This window comes from Cercospora beticola, chromosome 2 (assembly GCF_033473495.1).
Source record: "Cercospora beticola chromosome 2, complete sequence".
Lineage (NCBI taxonomy): Eukaryota > Fungi > Ascomycota > Dothideomycetes > Mycosphaerellales > Mycosphaerellaceae > Cercospora > Cercospora beticola.
Genome location: NC_088936.1, coordinates 3,421,768 through 3,439,650, shown reverse-complemented (window position 1 = coordinate 3,439,650; position 17,883 = coordinate 3,421,768). Strand labels below are relative to the sequence as shown.

Here is a 17,883-nt window from a genome sequence, read left to right as displayed (position 1 = left end):
AGCACCGATCAGACGTCCAACACCACGCGCGCGACCTCCATCCACATCTCCCAATAGTCCAACTGCGCGGGGAAAGACCAATGCCCAGTTCACGATAGAAAGAGCAGAGTTCCATCAATGGCATCCGTGCAACAGCCATTGAGCAGAGATTCCTTCCACACCGAGTCCAAGGGACACCAGTCTCACTCGTCCAAGACTATTCCCATTCTCCCTTCGGCGTCCCTGTCATCACAGGGAGACCCGATGGACGTCAGCCAGTCGTCAAATGCGCCCATGGCTCCTCCCAGCTCCACGAGCCCAAACGGGGACAAGTCGCGCGACCAGCAACAGCATGATCAAGAAGATGCGAATGGAAACTCCTCACAGCCGACGGGCGCTGCGGCCGCGGCGCAGCAGCCCAAAGTCGTGCAGACTGCCTTCATACACAAGCTATACAAGTTCGTTGCCGGCAAGCCCAAAACTTCGCCCGCCCACTGACGTCTGCTTGTAGCATGCTAGAAGATCAAAGCATCCAACATCTTATCTCGTGGTCCAGCACCAACGAGAGTTTCGTCATGTCACCATCCTCCGAGTTCTCAAAAGTATTAGCGTACGTTGAACAGACCCTTGTGATCAAAGTGTATCCTTGTCTCATGCTGCCACAGGCAATACTTCAAGCATACCAATATTTCCTCCTTCGTGCGCCAGCTCAACATGTACGGCTTCCACAAAGGTATGTTTGAGAGCCTGCCAACCCCTCCTAGCATTTCTGACATTCCCCAGTCAGCGATGTCTTCCACACAGGTTCGCCCGACTCACCCTTGTGGGAGTTCAAGCATGGCCAGGGCAATTTCAAGCGCGGTGACCTTGTCGGGCTACGTGAGATCAAACGCAGGGCATCGAGACATGCACTGATCCATCGCGATTCCTTCTCAACGGCTCCAAAAATTCCCACGCCGCAACCACCCGGCACACCAATGGAGCCAATGCAGGACCCAATGGAGGCGAGGCTGAACATGCTCGAATACAATTTCCAGGATATTTCTATCAGATTCGCGCATTCTGAAGAGGCCTACAAAGCTTTGAACGCCAAGTATCAAGCAATGCTCGATGGCCTGGCCAAATGTCATCAGTGGAGTAATGACCTCTCGTCCCACCTCCTGACCGTCGTCCCCGATCCCGACAACCCAGTCCATCGCGATGTGTATGCCATGCGGAATGAGATCAGACAGCACCTTGACGCGCTTCGAGCGCTGGACGAGCAGCATCAGCAACAACAGCACGAACCCATCTTCGCGCATCGACAATCCTTCTTCCAGCCCAACAACAATCATAATGCGCCAATGGAGCCCGCCGTTCCCATGTCTCCGAGACAAAGGCCTTTTGATGAGTCACGGCGCCCGTCGCTCCAAGGCTCGTCGCTGCAGCCACCCTCACGTCCCTTGGGCGTGCGAGCGCCTGTGCCACAGTATCTACAGGCTTCGCCCCGTCGATACGGTTCTATTGGCACTGGCAATAGCGGAGCATACTCACCTACAGCATCGAACAGACCGCCCTACGCGAACTCACTGCACCCCGCGCCATCGGCATCCGCCGCGCCCCCGCAACCGCCTCAACAACATCCACTAGCCACAATGACTTCTCCGCCGACCAATGTGCCGCGGCGACATACTTCGGCGGACATTCGCCTGCAGGGCTGGGAAGGTGGACAACCTCCGCCTCTTGCCCAGTACCCCACAGGCACCTCTCCTTACCAATCTGGACAGTCCTCTGGAGCGTGGCCCTCTTCACCACGCGGACCCACAAATCCTGGAGACCAACAAATTCGTGACACTCTGGCGCAATACGAGCTACCTCGTGTATCGCATCCAGGCTCACGACCACATTCGCCCGGCCCACCTGAATCTGGTCCGCCGAGCTTCAACAACAGCTTTGCTCCTCCCAGCTATGCCAATCCCAACGATGCTGGCTGGCAACTTCCTGGAGCACGTTTTCCTTTCAAAGGCCTCACCGATGGAAGCCGAAGGAGTAGTATGGCTTCCAATGTGCACTCGCTGCTCAATCCTGCAGACACGGCAGAGCGCGAAGGCGAAGATGAGGGTGCGCCAGACGACATAAGGAAGCGGAAACGATTATTATGAAAGAGGTGAAAACACTCTGGAGGCGCACTTGCATTGCTGTTTTCAGCGATTGGATACCCCTGGATTGAAAAGGCCTTGAAATTTGAAAAGGCAGGTACAATTGCTATTTAGAAGCTTGAAAGCTAAGGGAGGCCGCTGTCATGTAAAAGCAATACCAAATTGCCAATGTTGCTCATGTTTCTGAATTCGTGTTCTCGGCCCATGCTGCTCTGTGATCAATGTTCTGGAAAACACCACCACGTGGGTTCGGCAGAAACAAGCTTTCCGTTGTTGTGGGTCTCGGTACTTGAGCTTCACCGCAGCTTCCACTTCTGACCTCACGGAACACCCTGCAGCATCGTATACCATCATCACGTTACAGCCAATACCGACAAGATGAGTGCAGTCAATCTCAAGGAAGTGCATGACTTCCTTGTTGAAATCGCTTACAAGGCGGGAGAAATGATCACTTCGGCCACGCCTGCTGTTTCGGGACATGGGACCAAGAAGAATAGTGCGGATTTGGTCACGGAGACGGATCAGGCTGTTGAGAAGATGGTTTCGGAGGAGTTGGGTGGGAAGTATCCGGATTTTGGGTGAGTTGCTTCGAAAGTAGTGGAGGAACGAAATCACTGGATTGTGGCGGAAGGCTAAGGTTTGTGTAGTTTTATGGGAGAGGAGACGTATAAGACTGGAGATAAATTGGAGGATAGGCCGACTTTTATTGTGAGTCCTTACATTTCCTGTTTGGGCTGGTTTCTTCCAGAATCGAATAGTGCTGGGAATGGGTTTCCACTGGATATGGTTCAGCTGGACTGACGTGAGGAGTTATAGGTTGACCCCATTGATGGAACGACGAATTTCTTCCACGGTCATCCGTATGTGGCTGTGTCGTTGGGTCTTGCTATTAACAAGAAGCCTGTTGTTGGTGTGATCTACAACCCTTTTACCCAAACGCTCTACACTGGTATCCGTGGCCAAGGTTCCTATATTACGAGCCCACAGCATAAGACTCCCGTCAAACTGCCTCTCCGCTCGCCAGAGCCTTTTCAGGATCTCTCTCACTGCCTCGTGGCGGTTGAATGGGGCAGCGATCGCGATGGAAACGACTATGACACGAAAGTCAACACTTTTCGGAAGCTTTGCGCAAGCAAAGAAGCTGGCGGAGCGATGGTGCATGGCATTCGAAGTTTGGGGTCGGCCGAGTTGAACCTCTGTGGTGTGGCGAGTGGGCATCTGGATGTCTACTGGGAGACAGGATGCTGGGCTTGGGATGTTTGCGCTGGATGGGTCATTCTCGAAGAGGCTGGAGGGAAGATGGTCGGTGCGATGAAAGGGGACTGGGACCCTAGTGTCGATCAGAGACGTTATATGGCTGTAAGGGGAGGTGAGGGATGGGAGAAGATTGTAGAGGAATTTTGGGGATGTGTTGAAGGGAAGATAGAGGTTGGTTACGATATGGTTTCGTAACTTAGACGGTCTAGGACATGACAGACGCTGGGACGTGCGGCTACTAAGTTGTCGAAGTCAGTGGAACAGAGCTGACAGGTACACTGATATACTGAACACTGTAGGGTACTGCTTGGACGTGTTTGCATTCCAAATGGCTCAGCAATCATACGTTCGAGGCGCAAGTAGGCAGGTAGCTAGCTGTGGAGTCACCATAGGCTCTCCATAGCTCCACTTTTCATCCGCGTCTGGACTATAAATTCCCCCCTCGAGTTCTCTCTTCTTTCTCGCAACCACCACACCACACTGGGTCAAAGATGGCCTCCACCGCAGATGGCTCTGACGGTAAGATCAAATACAATTGTTTCCACAACCATCAACTGACTCAAAAACAGAGCCTGGAACACCGCGCGCAGATCTTACCCTGACAACCCCCGAACTACTCGAGGCCATCTTGGAGAATCTAGATCTCTTCGAACTGGCAGACGCTCGTTATGTTTCTTCGTTCTGGAGAGACTTGATCGACACCTCCCCTACCCTCAAAAAGATCCTCTTCAACAACGACGAAGTCTGGAATGACCTCCAAAAGACGCGCAACACCTCGCACTCTTTTGCCACCCCCTCTGGTGCCGTCCATCATCTCCACTCGTTCTCTGAACTGTCAGATTCGAAACTCCAAAACCAATCAAGGCCTGCCACAGCACCACTGACCATCAAACTCCATCCATCCCTCCGCCACGTCAATACCTGGCACCCAAAATCCCGTTTCTCCGACACTGACACCTTCACCTTCCGTTTCTGGGAACGCAAACTCGCCGTCTATCCACAAAAAGGCCTGTGGCGCAAGCAACTCATCTGCCAACCGCCCGTTGACATGGTCCACCTGCACAACACCTACCACCACTTCCCGAACAAGTGGAACCACGAAGAAGCATTCGGTGACTTCCCGAATCCTGGAGGAGTCACGTTGGGAAATTTGCAAGATGACGTTCTTGCCACGATTGATGACCAGAAGGAGTGGCAGACCACGAAGAAGGGTCGAAAGCTACGTATTAGAGAGGCAACACAGCATGGGACGGATTCGCATTTGGACAATTGGAAAGGTATCGATGCCATGAAGCCTGGAGACAGAGAGGAGCTCAAGCTGGCTAAGTGGGAGGGCAAGGAGATTGAGGAAGATGGTCTGACGAAGCGTCAGAGGGTGAAGTTGCTGGAGAAGATCAATTTCCATGGGCATGCTGAGTTGCCTGGCATCAAGCCGGTGACTGAGTATGCTGACGCCTGATACTTGATAGTAGGATGCTGGGGAATAGATGCCGAGGAGTAGATGCTGCTGTGGGTCTGGTCGCTGGATGACTCGACGAAAAGTACTGGCTAGAAGATTCGTTTGGTTTCCAAAAAGATGTGTGTTTGTCTGCTTCTAGGCTTAACCACGAACAAGATCATGCTGCGAAATTGTTTCTGAGACACCCCTCTCTTCTTCCATATTCCATCAAGTGACCGCTAGCAGTGTGAGACATGTCCACATTGACTTCTGCCGGTGGATCGAGAACTCTTTCTTCTGTTATTGTGCCTGAGAATGCTAGCAGAAGTCAATTGTCATTGAATGCTTGATCGAAATTGATTCAGAAGCTGCCTACAAGTCAGCTAACCGGAAATGGCTTTTCTTCCACGCTTCCTCTACATCTTCTGTCGTATATCATCATTCATCATCCATGCCTGACCATGCACCATGTGTGCATATTCATTCTTTCTCCACCAGACTAATCACCTTCGTACATATCCAAGTACTGGCGTACATATTCACCCGGTCTGTACATGTGCCAGGCGGTATCCTCGCTGCCACTCTCTTCGGGCTAAATCCATACTCTTCAAAGACTCGCATATACCACGGATTGAGACCTGCACTGCGAATCAAAACTCTGCCTCCGAGTTTGAGGGCACGATTGACGGCTTTGCATTGTGCTGGTGCTTCTGGACCACCGGGCGTGAACCAGTCCATGCTGTCCATGAGGACTGCAATGGTGAGCGCTTCGGGTTGCATGCGAGCGAAGACTTCGGCGAGTTCGTCGGTGTGGATGCGAATGTTTTCGAGAGCGCCTGGGGCGGAGAGTTTCATGTGGGATTTCGGCGTGAGGTAGGTTGGGTGGCAGCGGCGTGTGTAGTGACCTGTTCGGTATTAGTCGATATTTACTCGTTCAGCAAAAATCTCTGAACTCACCAAGCAGACACAGCAAGTAATAGTGATTGTCCTCGCTGAGCAGAGTTCCATTAGCGACTGGATCGAGCGTCTGAACGCCATAGTTCCAGATCGCTTTTCCACTCTTCGTGGCACCAACAGCACCCGGCTCGCCTGTGCCACTCTTCTCAGCGCTCTTGTCAGCCTTGACAGCATCACCTCGGTCAAGCTGGAGCTTGAAGTCCTCCTCGATCATAGCTCGCTGCTCACCAGGAACACCGAGCGCCTTCCACAAGAATCTTTCGGAGCCAACAACGAAGTATGCAAGCAATTGCGACAGAAGCACCTTTCTTACGCGTCGGTTCCAGATCTCGCGTTGCTCGGCTAAAGTCGATGCGGAAGCCAATTTTTCCATATCTTTGCGAACACCGAGAAGACTGCCAAGCCATGAGACGAGCTTGAGAGCATGTCGGCTGCCACCAGTGAAGTACAATCCCTTGCCGCGTGGATCGAATGTCGAAGGACCGGCATGAAGCCAGAAGTCAAAGGCCTGAGAGGAAAGATGAGGAGACAGACGTTCCAACAAGAGCTTATGAAAGTTGTCGATCTTGCCGTCACCGAACAGTCTCCAAAAGTCTTGGTACTCAAGTCCACGAAATGCAGCAACCTTGAGCTCCAGCAGATGATTCTGTGCTGGGTTCAAATCGACTGCATGGATTCGCTTTGGTCGTTCGAGGGCGTAGCTGAGAATGTTGTCTCCAGCGCTGGTAAGAGCCAGAATTACATCGTCTGATGTGATCTTGAGCAGTCGAGAATCAACTCGTGAATCCTCCCAGGTGAAACTGTAGATGTATTCATCGTTGAATTGGCGATGCTTCTGAAGCGTGTCATCGTAGTACACGCGGGTCTTGTTGGTTTGGTAGTAGGCAGCAGGGAGCGGAAGACTGGCTGCGAGATTCACGACCGCGGTATCGTAGGCTTTACTACGACGCTCGGCGCTAGAGCTTCGACGATTCTTACGCGACAAGCTTTGAGCATGGATATCGAGAGCTGCAATGAATGGACTCTCGGTGACAGCAGCGTCCACTGCCGCCATTTGCTGAAGTGGGTTGATCGTGGTGCGAGCACATCCAACAAAGATATAGTATGGAATGCGGAAGCCTAAAAGATGGCATCTGCGGTTGGTGCTGAGAATTGTGCCAAATTTGTACTCAATGTAGTCGCGTCTCGCAGAATCCAGGTTGACGCGGTCGAGCTCAAACCATGTCCTCCAGAAGACGCGGCTGATCCACATGCAGTGTCGGTCAATACTGCCACCAGTGTAGTTGCGGCCTGCGAATTCGATCTTGTTCTGGACATAGAAGTCGACCACGCCAACGATGCCATTTGGCGCCAAAAGGTTGGCAACACTGTCCACTGCTGGATGGAACTCAGGAATCATGCTCAAGCTGTAGGACATGGTGAGAACGTCAGCGCCCACGCTGTCGCGTGCCTCATCGTCGTATGCAGAGCGGCCGATGCTGAAGTCGCGCTTCTCGTCCTCAATTCCAGCTTCATAGTCGGACAATCGGAAGACGCGAGCGTCCTCACAGATGACGTGGACGTTCTTCCAGCCAAGCCTCTCGAATCGCTTGCGGGCAATCTCACACAGAGAAGTGCTCAGATCGACCAGGTATACGGCATGGAAGAAGTTGGGCACATCCACGTGCTCAGCCATCTGTTCGATGTTCCATCCTGTACCGCCGCCAATGTCAACCCAGATTGGCTTAGCGCTTGTCTGGCCTATATCCCGTCTGTATATGACCTGAGCTGCTACCAGAGCCAGCATATCTTCTCTTCCCTGCAAAAGCCGTGATCGTGTGGCGTCGTAGATTTCGGCCTGAGACTTGTAGAAGCTCTCAAGAGCATCTTGCTGCTTGCCAGTTCCATCTCCGGAATGGGGCTTGAAGAAGCAGGAATAGGCGAACTTGAAGAGGTAGTTGGCGCTTCTGTAGGCTTGCTTAATACTGCTCAATTCCGTGAAAAAGAGCAGGACCCAAGCCAGCACGAAGAGGATTCCGCATATCGACACCAACGAGAGCTGGTATTCGGGCAGTGCCAGACGATCGTTGAGGGAGGTAAGGAAAGACGCCATGGTGAAGGCTGTTGCTGCGAGTGTTGAGCTCGCGTGCCTTCGTCTGTCGTAGAGGAAAGAGAGCACGAGAGTGAGAGGGATGTGGGAGAAAGGGTTGAAGAAATCAGGCAAGCAACCTCGAGGGTAATAGGAAAAACAGCCCACCTAGCTTGACGCTTCCATCCGTCGTATCTCGGCCTGGGGCAAGCCTACGCAGGCTAGGAAAAGGTATGCTTCTTACGAGCTTGCCGCCCCAATCTTCAACGTGATCATGGCCAGCCAACGCGCGTGTGTCCGCCAGTACGCAATGCCGCCGCCGGGTTGACATTGGCAGATCCCACCAAGGAGCGACGTCTGCCCCGCTGGGGTACGTGCATCGGCTTGTGATGCAGGTTCAAGCGTGATCGTCCCGGTCATGGTTGGGATGAAGAGGTGTCGCCCAGAGAAGTCTGTGGCCTATCAGCAGCGCACATGGAGACCACGACGGCCCAGCTACGGTAGCACAGGCTCGGCGGCAGAGGACAGATCTCAATAGAGACGAAGCCTGATGACTGCAGGGTCATAGTTCGGGTGAGCTTTTGGGGAGGGCGTGGGTTGAATCGAGGGTTTGAGAGGTCCGTTCGTCGTGGACCCGCCTTCTTTCTCACCCAATCATAGAAGCGCATTTCGAACACATGGTGCACTAAGTTCACTTCACTTGCTCTCACTGCTCCAGCTGTGCGAAACATTCCACACAGCCTACCTTGCGCCTGGGATATGCTTCTTGAGGTGATCCGCTGGAAGCCCCGGGTGTAATAGGAGCACTTCGTACACCAGCACTTGTTGCCATGTTTACTCTTCAAAGCCAGCAACTGCCGCGGCTTCGAGTCGTTGGAGCCATACTCTGAGTATGCTTTTTGCTGACAGAAGCATACTGAGCCGAAAGAGACCTACAGCACAGACTCACCATCGAACAGCGTTCCAGATGAAGAGTGTGAACCTCTCAGGCGACATATCGCGCGTACAGCTGCCACCGAAACCTCGAGCGGCGATGAATGATGCCCGCGTAAGACTGCCACCATGTGCGAAATAGACCAGCAGCAGAGTAGTGGATGGAGATTGAGGAAGAAAGAGCTGTCATACGTGGTCATCATACCACAAGGAAGAAGATTCGGCTCTGAGCACGAGGAGGACACGAAATCGAGGAATCGATGTTGTTCTCGTAGATGTGCGAGGAAGGCGCTGCCGTGCTGAGAGCAGTGCGCCGCCGCAATTGCCAGATTCTGGAAAGCTGAAACATAGTCCCAGCGACGACATTAAGAGCTGGTGCTATGGTGTTACTTGGGAGACGCTGCATTGCGACTTCCCCGTTATGGCCAGGCTCTTGCCCCTACAATGCTGCGTGATATACAATTCATGTCTAATTTTACACCAGATTCGTTCAAACGACAAATCCATATTGTCAAAAAGTTCGCATTCCATCCTTCTCATGCTTCTGATGCTGCTTCACCCAGTCCGCAATACTCGCAGCTGCCCGCACTGCGCTATTCAGATGCAGTTGGAAGAAACCCTGCAACTGCGATGGGGTGAAAGTGTTCTCGGGAATGTGTCTCGCGAAATTTGCTGCGAGCATTTTTATCTGCTCCAGCGATATGTGCTCGTCCAATGTTTCCGGGCTCTCGGATGACTTGCGCGCCCACTGAAGTAACTCTGGCGCAAACATCCGTATGAACATGGCCTCTGCCGATGATTGCGAGATATGCCCCAGATATACCTTGAAGTCCACGCGACCAGGCCTGGTCAAGGCAGGATCCAGTTCATCGATTCTGTTGGTTGTCATAATTACGATTCGGCCTTCCTGAGATCCAACGCCATCGAGGACATTGAGCAATCCAGACAGTGTAACGTTGGATGCGGTGCTGCAGTCGTCGTCACTGTCAGATAGCTGCCGATCACGTCCTGTCCAGACAGCATCGATATCCTCCAGAAGTACAATGCACCTTGGCGGCACTTCCGAAAACATCTGCTCCAAGTCCCCGTCACTCGGTGTGCTCGGGATCTTGACCTCGTACAGATCCAGCCCGAATTCGCCAGCTATGGCTGTAGACAAAGACGATTTGCCTGATCCAGGTGGTCCATGGAATAGATAGCCCCGCCGGTATGGCATGCTTCGGCTCTGGTACAGCTTTTGCGTTCGAGGGTCCAGGTACGTTCGAATGTCCGTGATCAGAGCCGACTTCAACAAATCATCAAAATGAACAGTATCCAGCCGTCGTAAGGGGCGCCGTAACCTAGGCTTCCACGATATACAGTAGCGATCTCGGCTGTATATGATGACATATAGTTGAGCATTCTGGTCTGCTGCCTGCCGACACGCTTCGATAAAGTGCTTGACCGGATCTGAAGAGAGGCCCAAGCAGCTGATTACAAGTTCCTCGCCACCAAAGCCATCGTAGGTAGAATCTCGTGCTGAGGACGAGAAGTTATCGAGCGCTCGCGTGACTGAAAAGAGCCGGCCACCATGTCTGAACCAGATATGTTGCCACTGAGGCAGGTACTGAACTGGTTGCGATTTCTTCAAAGCGGCACCGGGGTCCGCACTCCGTCCAAGTTGTGTGCGTGCAGTGTGGAATCTCAATCGACGTGGCTCAATGATGTTCTCATGAAGCCATGTGCTCACACTCCTGTTCACCGGGTCGTGTGCCGGAATAGAGACGCTGGCAATGAAGAAGTGCTTAATCCACGTAGAAGCTTCTCGCCATGCCAGGTGGGCGTATCGGGTGGCGGCCGGTATTATCCCAGCAATTGCAACGAGTGACCCAAGTTGATTAAAGTCTAGCCGGAAGATCCTTTCGATGGTAGAACGAATGTAGCCAATGCCATCATGAGCTGACGGAAATGGGAAAGCACCTGTGCCGTGCGCGAGTAAAATCCGTGACATGCTTCAGCACCCGCGCCATGAACCGTGAATTACATCAGAACAGAAAATTAATAGTACATGAAGCAAAGATTTTGTACATTGTTGTCGACCCGGTGTCGAGTTCTCCTATCAAAAGTTTTGGTCGCGAGATGTCTGCTTTCGGCTGAGAGCCGAGAAGCCGCGCTAGGCAAAACAATCACCCGCCCTATTTTCGTCCATTGGCCACAACGCCTTCTTTCCTCCTCCTCAGTCCCCACTTCATCTACACATACATGTTCGATTCCTTCTTAATTTCACTGCTGCTTAGGGCCTTTACCCTCAAGGAGACCTGCAGCGAGCGCAGTATCACGTTCCTGCAGCAAGAACGCTGCGGCCGCGGCAGGTCCGGCCAGGAGCGCAACCAGAACGCTCTGTCCTAAAGTCTCCACAACCCTTGTGCCGTCAGTCTTGCTGACAGACACAGTCTCCAACCACTGGGAAGCAGCCCAGATCACAATGGCACCGGCAGAGCAAGTGTAGTCCCATTGTAGAAAGACTGCAACGGCAGTCTCGAAGGACATATTCGTGCGCGTCCAGAACGGAGCCGGAATGAACATTGTGCCCACATGCAGTCCAGGAAGAACATCATCGCGTAGCCATCCAGCGAAGAGTTTTTCGGCAAACAGCATAGCGAGCGAGGTAACGTGGAAGAAGCCTGATGCCAGGATGCTGAATTGGTAGAGCTTGCGCCTGGTGGCTAGAAGTCGTTGTGGTGCATCAGTCGCAGGTGCAGACGAGCCTCCGCCAAACAGCGTCTTGAAGACTTGCAGGCAGACGAAAAGATAGACTGGATGGAAGAGCCGAGCAATCGTCCAAATCTGCTTGGAAGCAACGCCTTCGCCATCGGCTTCAAGCTGCAGCATAAGCACAGTAGGAACCACGTGCCCGACGAGAAGCGCGTATCCAAGTGCTCTCAGGCTACTTTTTGGTGCAGACAGCTTGGTGGCTCTGGCGTCTGATTTCGTGCTTGGTGCCGAAGTGATCAATAGATGCACAATGCACCAGATGGGAGTGAAAAGACCAATGCCGAGGAGTTCTCCCATTATCTCCAGGAAGTAGGTCGAGAAGATAATGCCTGCAGATGCAGCCTTGGTGGTTCCGTGCGCCTCAAGGAGCTGAATGATCCAAATGCTAGAAAGAGTGCCCAACAGATGATTGCCTTGCAGATGAGCGCGCACATTGCGAGGATCGAATGACACCCAGAAGAAGGACAGCATGAAATTGAAGTAGCTGTCCAATCCTGCGAGGCCTGTTGATGGCAGCTTGAGTGGGATTTTGGTGTTTGGCAATGTTTTGTTCTTGTGGACCAAGATCGTATCTAGTGACCACAAGCCATTGTTTTCAAATTGCTTCTGGAGAGCGAGGTGCTATGTACAGATAACGGGTCAGCCGCCGCCGCTGCGAAGATGATGCGAATGCCATTTCCCATGGATTTATGATCTTTGGGGTGGTATGCATTGGACCCCACTTACCGCGACCACCACGACGCCCGCCAGCACAGCTGCAGTCCCGTAGCGAAGGACGCCCATTTTCTCAAAATATTGTTGCTTCTATTTCTTCGTTTGATGTCGCAATTTCGCGCGTTGATAACCCTCACGGCAGGAAGAAGGATGGTATTGGGATGCCGAATTTAAGCTTCATGTTTGCACGTGGGACCGAGGTACTGAGGGGCAGTGTGGTCCTTTTCGATTTGTCCCGAGTCATCTTTGATGATCTTCTCGCAATTTCTTGGGTTGCGAAGTCGTCTCGGACCAGAACTGTAGGCAACAACATACGAAAACCATAGAGGCAAGCAGAAGTGCAATCGAAAGGCACACCGACTACGCGGCTCGGGATCGGGCACGCAGCTGCAAAAGGAAACTTGGCGCAAGCGCGTTCTGCTTTGGCAAGCACATCTCCCCTTCCTTGCCGATCCATTCTTCGCCTTTCTCGTCATCGCAACTCTCATTGTCTTGTACCAACACGAGTCGGGCAACATTCTCATCAAGTGCAAAGCTCTGTTCGATGGGAATGCAGCTCAAAGGCACGAGATGCTCGAGTTTTTGGCTCCGCCATCAGCCCAGCGGCGACGCCGGAGTCTGGCCTTCCACAGCTCCCCGCAAGCACTGACTAGCAGGTCGAAGAGCACTCGAGCATGTCCTTTCACGGAAGACTGCATTTGGCGTAGCCAGACGGCTACAGCTCGATTCCCTGTCATCATCAGCGCTATCGTGGCTCGCCTGACCTGGGAAGGCTCTCGCGTATACGAAGTCGCTGCACCATGTCCCTGTTGTGCTGTGGTGCAATAGTCTTACCGTACTCTTACGGATGCACAAGGCTCCGCTGGCGACTCGACTTGCACCTGATCGCAGGTGGTCTAACTCAAAGGAGAGATCAGGCGTCCATAACACACCCCAGCGACGCACAAACTTTTGGGACCGTAGCAAGACGAAGAAACTCTCTCTCAGCAAGTACAAGATCACCAAGCTTTTCGTGTCAAGCTGTATAGTGCGCCATGCAATGGGCCAAGAATAGCATGGAAAGCCGCTAGAACCGTGCAGCTGTGAGGTAAATCGCACTTGTACGTCATGCTAGAGCAACTGACCTTGAAGGTATACCCAAAGCGTACCACACTATCGAGCTGCGAAGTTGACTACCTTTGATGGCTCGTCTAGACGTATCATGCCGAAATGCCGTTTGGTACACGCGTTACATCGTGTGCGGAGTGTGTGGCATTGAGCTGGTCGCCTGAACTTCACGTATATAATCGTGATGCTCTAGCAAGGTGAAAGTGCCATCACAGCAACAATCGACTTCTTCAGATATTCAGTCCCTCCAATCTCACAGCGAAGTCGACACCCGACAAGATGAAGTCCACTATCGTCAACGCAGCAACTCTGCTGTCGCTCACCAGCACGATCGCTGCTCAGACAACGCAGTCAAAGCCATTCACTCTCTCACTGCAGAGTACCAACGCGACCCTGAACGGCAAGACGCTCACTTCCTGCCACGAAGGTGCTGCTATCGAAGGTCTCTGCATTGGACCTTACGCAGCTTCACAGTATCAATGGAACACAACTGATGGCCAAGTTGTGTCGGATAAGAACCTTGGAAAGTCTGGTGTCCTCACCTGGCAGCTAGTGGGAGGAAACTTCAAGAGTGAGCATTTGTGAAGATCCTTTTACCCACATCATCTGCTGACGAGTACAAGCCTCGGAGCCAATGGTTTTCTTCTACAATCCATCGACCAATGTTGCCCACGCTCAATTCTCACCCAGTGACCAGAACGTCCAGGTCGGATTTGACAAGAACAACAAGATGTTTGTGCCGACTTACTACGACGACACTGTCAGCCCGCCAAAGCAAGGCAATGAGAGGGCTCTGTACCATTGGTACATCTGCAACTACGCCTATGCTGCCTATGCGTACGAGTCTCTGAACTTTGTCGTCGGCAATGCGAAGCCACAGAACCCAAGCTGTCAGAAGGTGGACGTCGTCAGGAAGTTCGTGAAGTAAACTTCTACACTTGAGGAGGATCTTGAAGCATAATTGAGCAGCCCGCCGCCCCACAACGCATTACATACAACTCGAACATACAATAATAGCATACTATGTTAATAATACCTCCTAGCACGACACTTATTATCCACCATCACCAACCTGAAACGTGAAGTGCGTCCCCATTCCCACATACCTCTATTCAACAATCCCTGTCACAGCTTCCAACATTTCCAAAGCTATGACGCAGCATTTGTGTAACAACATAGCCAAGTGAATAACAACCCTCAGAGATGTGGATCTTCCTTTCACCAATCCCTACTTCACATTTAGGCAAAGAAGCCACACGATCTCCTTACTACAAGAAACTTTGAACATCAGTCAAAACGGCGTCCTATCTGGGAAACATGGCACAGGATATGAAGAATGCGTTGAAGGGACAGGGAGGTGAGCAGTTTCTACTTGTCCGTTCTGGTAAAAAGGTTGTGGATGCTGATGAGGTTTGCTTAGGTGGTCTGCAGGGAGCTTCTACTGCGGTGGGAGATATGATGACTGAGCAGACACAGTCGAGTGGACAGAAGAAGGCGCAGGCTGCGAGTGATTCGTTGAATGAAATGGGTTCAGGTAGGCGATTCTGAGCGGAGCACAGTTGACTGAACAATGCTAATAAGACATTTGAATTAGGCGGCAAGCGCTCTGGAGACACTGTTGGCGGAACATCTGTCAAGGCTCAGGACCAGATCGCGAATCAGCAGTCTGGCTCTGCGGACCATCTGGGCATGAACTTCAAGAAGTGAGAGTTCTTTGCCCTCACGATTGTTATGACAAATTGTGCAACATAGCTTCTGTGGCAGTATTATGTCTTTTATGATTCATCAATGAACGCCCTACCGATGCGTCCACTCTGCCTTCTGCTTCTTCGCGAAAGCTTCCATTCCAATCTTTTGATCTTGGCTACCAAATAAGCCATGGAACAGTCTCCTCTCATATTCCACTCCCTCTCTGATACCCAAATCCTGGCTCTTATTTACCACTTCCTTGCATGCCTTGACAGCCATCTTGCTGTAGCTTGCAATCGTCTCCGCTGTAGCCAACGCGCCTTCCACACATTCTTCTGGTGTAGCAAAGACTCTTGCGGCCAGTCCCCATTCAAATGCTTCTTTTCCACTGAAGTTCTTCCCTGTCAGAATGAGTTCCATAGCTCTTGACTTTCCGATCGCTCGCGTCAATCGCTGAGAGCCTCCTGCGCCGGGAATGACGCCGAGTTTGATCTCGGGTTGTCCAAAGTTTGCCTTTTCGGAAGCGTATAGGATGTCAGCCATCATGGCCAATTCGCATCCACCACCCAATGCATGCCCGTTAACTGCAGAAATGACGGGTTTCTTGATGGTGTTGGGAAGGTCGGACCACGATTCGATGAAATCGTCACCGTAGGCGTCAGAGAATGTTTTGGTCGACATCTCTTTGATATCAGCGCCGGCTGCGAAGGCTTTGTGGGATCCGGTCAGGACGATGGCGCCAATTGTGGAATCTTTGTCGAAGGCTTTGAGGGCGGTATTGAGCTCGAGGATGAGGGGTGTGAAGAGGGCATTGAGTGCTTTGGGGCGGTGGAGCTCCACTATAGAGCATCAGTATTCGGACAGACAAAATGAATCTGGCTGGAGAGATCTACCAAGTCCGACACCAGGTCGAGGCGTAGACACTTTGATGTGCTCGTATGTCTGCTCCTGTGCGCTGGAGGAGTTTCTCACGCGCAATGGCAGCATGAAGCGGCCGAACTGGGTGGCACTTGGCCTGAGTTTTGACGCCAGCATCATTGACAGTGGATTGGTTGTGTTTGCAAACGTAGAAGAAAACTGAGCCAGCAGTCAATGCGAGATGATCCAAAGCTCTCTTCCACCTCGGATAGAGAGCTTAAGCCGCAGCGACCCTGCCTGCCCATGATACCGAAATGCTTGGCACTGATTGACATATAACATGGCTCTGTGTCCTTTGCATTAATCGACAAAGGCGAAGATGTTCGATACATCGTCAACAGGTCTGATGCTCAATTGCATTAGGGCCAATCTCTTGGCTGGCCGTCGACTGCTGTGATCATTGCGGGCAAGCGGACAGCTGCCGATGCTTGCTGCCTCATTCAAGGCCAGTTCCGAGAATGCATTGATGAGGTCGGCTGGAGATTTGATCTGGAGACACCGTCTGACTGCATTGCGGAGGCTTGAATGTGCAATGCAATGCAATGCTGATTGGCAAAATGTCAATGTCAGAATAGGGACAGCAGCTTGGGGGAACGACAGATGGTGCATGGGCCAATCATCATTTAGGCTTTCGATGTGGGCCTTCGGCGCACGCGTGTCGGTGATCCTGTCGTCTCAACGAACGTGGCTTCGCCTGAAAATATAGGGACCATCCAATCGCTACCAGGTGGCATTCGACAGCAACCCCCGTCTTCCTCCCCACAACGACCGCCAAAACACACACGCACACACCTGTCGATCACACCTACGACTGCTGGCCACCTTCTCCATCTCTCAACATGGATGCGCCCGAACCTGATACGCCCTTCGCCGCGGTCTCAGCTCAAACGACCAGATTCCAGCAGGTAGGCTGCACCGAAAGAGATGGCAAAAGGGAAGCGCATGCGAAGTAACACAACAAACAGATCTATCAGACATACCTCGACAAATCGACGCCCTACATTGCATACAGATGGATAGGCACCGGTGTCCTGTTCTTCCTGTTTGGGCTGCGGATAGTAGTCGCCCAAGGCTGGTACATCGGTATGCGCAAACCATCAGTGGACACAGTCAATCAGCCGCGCTGACCATCAATGCAGTCGCATATGCGCTCGGCATCTACCTCCTTAACCTCTTCCTCGCATTCATCTCGCCGAAGTTCGACCCCTCACTCGAAGCCGACACAGATATGGAAGACGGAGTTCCATCCGGCCAGGCCTCTTCCCTCCCAACGAAGAACGACCAAGAATTCAAGCCATTCGTGCGCCGACTCCCCGAGTTCAAGTTCTGGCACTCAGCGACAAGAGCAGTGGCATTGAGCTTCCTATGCAGCTGGAGTGAGATCTTCAACTTGCCAGTCTTCTGGCCAGTACTGGTTGTGTACTGGTTGATATTGGTGTTTTTGACGATGCGGAGGCAGATCCACAGCATGATTAAGTACAGGTGAGTGGTCGGAGTAAAGATTGGACAGGCGGCGTGTTTGGACCTAGAGCGAGGCGAGCTAACGTGGACAAAACAGATATGTGCCGTGGGACTTTGGCAAGACCAAGTACTCTGCCAAATAAGCAGCTCGGTACTGGGAGGCGTTTTGAGGATGATAGAATATGTACGACCAGCATTGCATTGGGGCAAGCGTGTAATATGAACAACGAGAAACATGGACATGCCAGCCTCACCTTTCCATTCTTCCCAAGTTCCGAACTGCGGCGAATTACTGCAAAACTGCCCATGCTCGGAAGCGAGATCCGAGCGCGAGATCCAATCTGCCCGTGACTTCCCAGGTCGCGGTCACAAGGCCTGGCAACTTGTCGGAAAAGATGGATCACCAGCCTTTGTGTAGCTAAGAATCACCTTCTAGGCCACCAGCTCTATCGCGCCACGAAAATTGAGAC

The 17,883-nt window shown here is 52.2% G+C and overlaps 10 protein-coding genes across 10 annotated transcripts; 6 read left to right on the top strand and 4 right to left on the bottom strand.

Moving 5' to 3' along the window:
• Positions 1–117: 117 nt before the first annotated feature.
• RHO25_003275 (uncharacterized protein) lies at positions 118–2,120 on the top strand (the record flags this gene model as incomplete). The annotated part of the gene is made up of 4 exons (XM_023598782.2): positions 118–437; positions 491–589; positions 645–712; positions 763–2,120. 4 exons carry the CDS (start codon positions 118–120, stop codon positions 2,118–2,120), a joined length of 1,845 nt encoding a protein of 614 aa, XP_023455961.1.
• A 375-nt stretch (positions 2,121–2,495) lies between these two features.
• RHO25_003274 (uncharacterized protein) lies at positions 2,496–3,569 on the top strand (the record flags this gene model as incomplete). The annotated part of the gene is made up of 3 exons (XM_023598781.2): positions 2,496–2,695; positions 2,765–2,825; positions 2,934–3,569. The coding sequence occupies 3 exons, from the start codon at positions 2,496–2,498 to the stop codon at positions 3,567–3,569; spliced, it is 897 nt and encodes a 298-aa protein (XP_023455167.1).
• A 296-nt stretch (positions 3,570–3,865) lies between these two features.
• RHO25_003273 (uncharacterized protein) lies at positions 3,866–4,833 on the top strand (the record flags this gene model as incomplete). The annotated part of the gene is made up of 2 exons (XM_023598780.1): positions 3,866–3,893; positions 3,944–4,833. The coding sequence occupies 2 exons, from the start codon at positions 3,866–3,868 to the stop codon at positions 4,831–4,833; spliced, it is 918 nt and encodes a 305-aa protein (XP_023455168.1).
• A 459-nt stretch (positions 4,834–5,292) lies between these two features.
• On the bottom strand, positions 5,293–7,861 carry RHO25_003272 (uncharacterized protein; the record flags this gene model as incomplete). Its single annotated transcript, XM_023598779.1, has 2 exons — positions 5,293–5,717; positions 5,770–7,861. The coding sequence occupies 2 exons, from the start codon at positions 7,859–7,861 to the stop codon at positions 5,293–5,295; spliced, it is 2,517 nt and encodes an 838-aa protein (XP_023455169.1).
• A 1,420-nt stretch (positions 7,862–9,281) lies between these two features.
• RHO25_003271 (uncharacterized protein) lies at positions 9,282–10,760 on the bottom strand (the record flags this gene model as incomplete). The annotated part of the gene is made up of 1 exon (XM_023598778.2): positions 9,282–10,760. The coding sequence occupies one exon, from the start codon at positions 10,758–10,760 to the stop codon at positions 9,282–9,284; it is 1,479 nt and encodes a 492-aa protein (XP_023455908.1).
• Positions 10,761–11,032: 272 nt separating this feature from the next.
• On the bottom strand, positions 11,033–12,307 carry RHO25_003270 (uncharacterized protein; the record flags this gene model as incomplete). The annotated part of the gene is made up of 2 exons (XM_023598777.2): positions 11,033–12,145; positions 12,251–12,307. 2 exons carry the CDS (start codon positions 12,305–12,307, stop codon positions 11,033–11,035), a joined length of 1,170 nt encoding a protein of 389 aa, XP_023455170.1.
• A 1,317-nt stretch (positions 12,308–13,624) lies between these two features.
• Positions 13,625–14,273, top strand: RHO25_003269 (uncharacterized protein; the record flags this gene model as incomplete). Its single annotated transcript, XM_023598776.2, has 2 exons — positions 13,625–13,916; positions 13,969–14,273. The coding sequence occupies 2 exons, from the start codon at positions 13,625–13,627 to the stop codon at positions 14,271–14,273; spliced, it is 597 nt and encodes a 198-aa protein (XP_023455171.1).
• Positions 14,274–14,662: 389 nt separating this feature from the next.
• Positions 14,663–15,052, top strand: RHO25_003268 (uncharacterized protein; the record flags this gene model as incomplete). The annotated part of the gene is made up of 3 exons (XM_023598775.2): positions 14,663–14,702; positions 14,766–14,879; positions 14,940–15,052. The coding sequence occupies 3 exons, from the start codon at positions 14,663–14,665 to the stop codon at positions 15,050–15,052; spliced, it is 267 nt and encodes an 88-aa protein (XP_023455172.1).
• Positions 15,053–15,142: 90 nt separating this feature from the next.
• RHO25_003267 (uncharacterized protein) lies at positions 15,143–16,072 on the bottom strand (the record flags this gene model as incomplete). Its single annotated transcript, XM_023598774.2, has 2 exons — positions 15,143–15,873; positions 15,928–16,072. The coding sequence occupies 2 exons, from the start codon at positions 16,070–16,072 to the stop codon at positions 15,143–15,145; spliced, it is 876 nt and encodes a 291-aa protein (XP_023455173.1).
• Positions 16,073–16,791: 719 nt separating this feature from the next.
• Positions 16,792–17,556, top strand: RHO25_003266 (uncharacterized protein; the record flags this gene model as incomplete). Its single annotated transcript, XM_023598773.2, has 4 exons — positions 16,792–16,857; positions 16,918–17,035; positions 17,092–17,434; positions 17,511–17,556. The coding sequence occupies 4 exons, from the start codon at positions 16,792–16,794 to the stop codon at positions 17,554–17,556; spliced, it is 573 nt and encodes a 190-aa protein (XP_023455174.1).
• Positions 17,557–17,883: the final 327 nt, after the last annotated feature.